General features: G+C 31.6%; 1 protein-coding gene across 5 annotated transcripts in view; it reads left to right on the top strand.

Moving 5' to 3' along the window:
• The first annotated feature begins 3,788 nt into the window (after nt 1–3,788).
• The window catches only part of LOC101507681 (glutamate receptor 2.9-like), a 19,968-nt gene continuing 18,846 nt past the window's right edge, over nt 3,789–4,910 (top strand). Inside the window, exons 1-2 of one of the 5 annotated variants that reach the window (XM_073365807.1) lie at nt 3,789–3,889; nt 4,424–4,636. In XM_073365807.1, the coding sequence (XP_073221908.1) occupies nt 3,874–3,889; nt 4,424–4,636 (229 nt within the window). In that variant the 5' untranslated portion in view covers nt 3,789–3,873. Of the gene's footprint in view, nt 3,890–3,923; nt 4,637–4,910 lie in introns of those variants that run through there. The other 4 variants (XM_073365808.1, XM_012719703.3, XM_027330348.2 and 1 more) reach the window with 4 other exon arrangements.

Genomic DNA, 4,910 nt, shown 5'->3' with positions numbered 1-4,910 from the left:
TGTAGATGTACTTGAATGAAGGTACAAGAGCTGTTGGAGAGACTATGCTTTTTGTACTTGGATGGTACATTATCTGCCTTGAGTCTTGAGTGAAGCTAGAGAAGGTTGGAGAAGATTAGAAACGAATTGCAGACTAAAACAGAGAGAATGCAAGGCTGCTGTTGATGTGCAGAAAAACGGAGAATGATTAACGTTCTTGGTTTTATTAGTTTGAACTTTCTTGAGCTTCAATAATCATTCTGGAGTTCCCGTTTTAAACGTTCTGTATTTCCTTTGTTCTTGTCTTGTCATATACCCAGTTTGATCAAGTTTTCTTGACATTTGAATTTTGGAGTTCTTAAGCCGTCATGACTTTTTTCCATCTTTGAACTCTTTGATCTTTGCGATCAAATATCCTTTTTGAGTCTGGATTATTTGTACTTGTTCCTTGCCATGTACTTGTTAGATATGAATGATTTCCAGAGCAGACTTTTTATCACGGGGATAGAAAAGATTTGACCAACTTGCTGTGATGGATAATTTGTTGAAGCTGAAGATCATTCTCTGTTATGATGCAGAATGATCTTGTTGTTGTCTTTTCTTGTATTTGCTTGATTCTACTCTTAATTAAATCCACTCAAAAACACAAGTTAAATTAACATAACATTTAGAATCATAATTAACATTCTTAATTAACCTTTGTTTATTTTCATCAAAATTTTAAAATAGAGAGTTTGTCTCAACATGGTGGTCAGAGGTGATGGTGGTGGTGGTTGTCATAGGTGGGTGCTAAGTGATGATGGTGGTCGAAGATGGTTTTAGTGCAAAAGTGTTTTAACATACAATCTTATGGTTGATGTTTTGATTATAACAAAAACAAACAAATGATGAACGATTATCCCTTAACTATATATGCTAAGTTTGCAGATTAAAGGCATAAAACATAACTATCCATTCTAAAATAGCTTATGTTGCAAATATATTAAAGATCTACTAATGGAGCAAGTTATAATATAGAAAATGAAATACTGCAAAAATAAGCACAACAAAGCATGTGTCTCAATATAAGTTATATCATCTAATGACTAGATGAAGGCAAAGGAAACCAAGACTTCACTTTAGATTTACACCCTAAGTCTGGTGACACAAGCCTTTGATGTTGCAAACTTTAGTTGGCTTTGGGATACAACAAACGTTGTACCTCGGCTACCTCTGGAAACACAAGGAAGGCCTTAATTCTATTATCTCCGATGGATTCAACAAACGTTTGTTCCTCTGCCTCTTATAAGCGTGACAAACAATATGTCTCTGCCTCTAATAAACGTGATAGGCAAAAATATGGATCTGCCTTTTAAAAGTGCGACAAGCAAATAATTTGCATCTGCCTTTGATAAACGTGACAAACAAGTAACTGCCTTTGCCTCCAATAATCACATAAATCGTCTGATCATTTGACTCTGAATTATTACGTATCAATTGAAAAAGTCAACGCTATAAGGAAATCAAAGCTATGATGAAAGTTAATGTTCCAAAGAAGACAAAGCAATTTCACATCCTCTGATGAACATTCTAAATCTACTACGTGTTTGAAAGTTTTTAAGGTTTATTTGATCATAGTATCTTATGATCCCATGTCCTCAATACCAAGATACAGAGAATCATTTACGGAGATATATATGGATACTTATTAAAGACTGATAGACCTTAAATGGTTATTGAAGAGCTTCAATGGTAACATTCTTAATAGACACTTCATCTCTGTATTTAAGAAGAACTCACTCAATTTACCAGAGAGTGTGAGAAAGAATGTGTGAAAGAAAATGAAAAAGGTTGTTCGTTAAGAAGAAAATTAAAAAAAAATCCAATAAACTGATGAAAACGAAAAAGGTTATTCATAGAATGTTATTAGAGTAGACGTAAATCAATCAAAGTATTCTCAAACACTTGTACTGCTACAAGACTTAATATGTAACATCATCTCAATGAGAGTAAGAATCCTAAAAACATATTTTGTGTCAAATCAGACACAAACTAGAACTAATATAAATCAGTCCGATAGTGGCAACAACTCTCTCGTCCGCTCGAGGTACCTGAAAATATACAACAACCCTCATGAACCTCAACGATAGGATTCCAGAATGTTGAAGAAGGTTTCGAGGATGACAACCTGAAGAGGCTATATAAAAAATACTCATAGCTTGAAGTGACATAATAAAGAATACTTCTATGCTATTTATGGAAATAGTGGATTAAACTCTCGGCTGTATTGAGGCAAAATATCTTTGTAAGAGGAGGACTAGATATAGCAACAGTTTGTTGTGAACTATGTCTCCTTTATCCTCTTTTATTTCTCGCATCTTAGTTCTTTATTACTCAAACTTACTCTGTCTAAATCTCTTTTAAAAGTAAGCTGAATGTTTTTTTTTTTTTTTTGTAGTCCTTAATTAAGTCATAGCTCAACTGGAAAATTGTCAGGTTGGACGTCTTGTCCCATGTTCGAACCTGAAACCTCACAGTTGTGTGAGTTAATTATGATGGAATTTACCATCTCTTCTAAAACAAACAAAAAATATCAGTTTTGTAAGAAAATAATAGTTTTGAAAAACGACAAACACAATTCAGACCTCTCCTTTCTTGAGTTTTCCAACACCTTCAATGGTAGTGGTGGTTATTAGAGGTTGGTGGTCGGTGATGTTTGAGGTGGGTGTGTGATGATGAGAGATGGTGGTTGAATGTGGGCAATCTGTGGTGGCAGCGACGATGGTGATAGAAGGTTGCAATGGTCTGAGGCAGGTGGTGAGTGGTGATGGTAGTTATCAAAGATGGTGGTGGTAGTTGTTTGAGGTGTGTGACTGATGATGTTGGCGGTGGTTGGAGGTGATGGAAGTGGTCATAGGTGGATGGTCGATGATGGTGGTGATCGATAGTGATGATTATGTCTATTGATGATGACATGTTAATATTAAAATAAAATAAAAAAACACAAATTACAAAACCTATTTTTTATTTATTTTAAATTTAAAAAATTTAAAAAAATATCAATTCAACTCTATTTTATCAAAACAAATCTTAATTTTAAAATTGATTTCAAAACCCGAAAACCAAAAACTGAGAGGCACTTTGAATGTACCTAAAGTTCCATACATTGATTAATTTTTACAAAAGCTTTATCATGAAAATTAGAAGGGAATTGTTCTACGCGCCACAAAATAAGGAATTGCCAGCCAAACCATAGGTCAAATATAAGAAACGGTCCAGGATGTGCATATAAGGAAATCGGTGTCCTTTACAACAATAAGCAAACAAATCTTTATAAGTCAAACTCTAATAAGAAAAAGTTAGACTATCACAATATATCGAATTAAAGTTCAAATTTTGGTTGAAAGAACTATTCAGTGTGTAAAAAAAAAAAACGCTACGTGTAATTGAAACATGAAGTTGAGTGTACTTTTTCCGCATTATTGGAAGAAAAAAAACTCAGTAGTCTCACCTTGAAAAGATGTAAAATTTGAAAAGAAGAGTTTGTAAAGAAGTAGCTTGGAAAGTTCCCTTTAAGACCGAGTCAAACCGAAATCGTTTTTTTAGCTCTTATCTGAATTAGGCAGCATCTCTCATGCATACATAGTCTACCGTTGAATTTTGTCTAGTCAAACTTCTAGTTTGTTTGTTATAATAATAACTAATTAGCAGGGTAACTTGTTCAACCAGTGTTGATAAAATTGGGAAAATCTAGAATCCTTATACAATAAAGATAAGATATCAATAAAATTTATAAATAGAGACATTTCTAAGCTAATTTGTAAGGATTAATTTAATTTAGTTTCAAAATAGTTAACTCCAATAAAAACATGACACTCCTTTCCAAATGAATTATAAATAAAATTAGATTAAATTATGCATATTAAGAAAGGTATGTAGTTGATCATATATTTAATCTATGCAATCTCAATAAAAGTTTAAGTCTATTAGTTAAATTGCCTTCCAAAATCAATAAATTGGAACATTGAAAATAGAAAAAATTAAATTAAATGAAGGGCATTTTAAAGATATTATCATTAAAAAAAATATTATTTGATTGTTGCTTACATTTCATTCCACAAAATATAAATTAATTTTACTTATATTTTTTTTTCAGAGAAAATATAATATTATAGTTGATGAAGATTTACATACAAGCAAGTTGATGAAGATAAATTAACTTCGTTAATTATAAAAAAAAAAAAAAAATAAAGATAACAAGCCACCCTTCCTTAGAAATAATTTGCTAAATTTTTTTAACAAAATATTGAGGAGACTTTTAAATAATTAATAATAATTAATTCTCCTTGGGTATGACTACAAATTGAATATTCACATATTATGAATAAGTTGAATGTTATCCAAAAAATGGGAACGAATTCTTCATTGCAACTCATTGTTTGCTTCTATGTCCTACACTTGTTAGCATGGTCAAGGGTTCAAAGATGCCACTGCTTAGTTCCCCAAAGGTCTATTATGAGCATAGGCGGTGTGCTTGATTTGGTTTCATTAATGGGAAAACAACAAAAGATAGCAATGGAAATTGCAGTGCAAGAAATCAACAACCAATTGAGTTTCTCCAAGATGGATTTGAAGATTAAAGATTCACATGGGAATTCAGCTCAAGTAATTGCAAGTGGTAATTTCCCTTCCAACTTCTTATCTTGTGTTGCAGCATTAGTTGAACAGACCAAATTTTGGCATCTTTCACAAAATCTTAATTGGTTAACTATATTTAATAGACAGTTAATGTGATATGTATGGATATCAAAATTCATTAGTCATTAAACTAAATTCATTCATCTTAAATGTGATTAATTATAATTTTTAGGTGTTTACATCTATCTCTAATTTAATACTTGAAAATTATGATTAAATACGGTAATAAAAATTATATTAGTAGTTAATAAATT

Source organism: Cicer arietinum, chromosome 3 (genome assembly GCF_000331145.2).
Source record: "Cicer arietinum cultivar CDC Frontier isolate Library 1 chromosome 3, Cicar.CDCFrontier_v2.0, whole genome shotgun sequence".
In the NCBI taxonomy this organism is placed as follows: Eukaryota; Viridiplantae; Streptophyta; class Magnoliopsida; order Fabales; family Fabaceae; genus Cicer; species Cicer arietinum.
The sequence above is the reverse complement of the archived record's forward strand: the minus strand, read 5'-3'. Positions and strand labels throughout refer to the sequence as shown.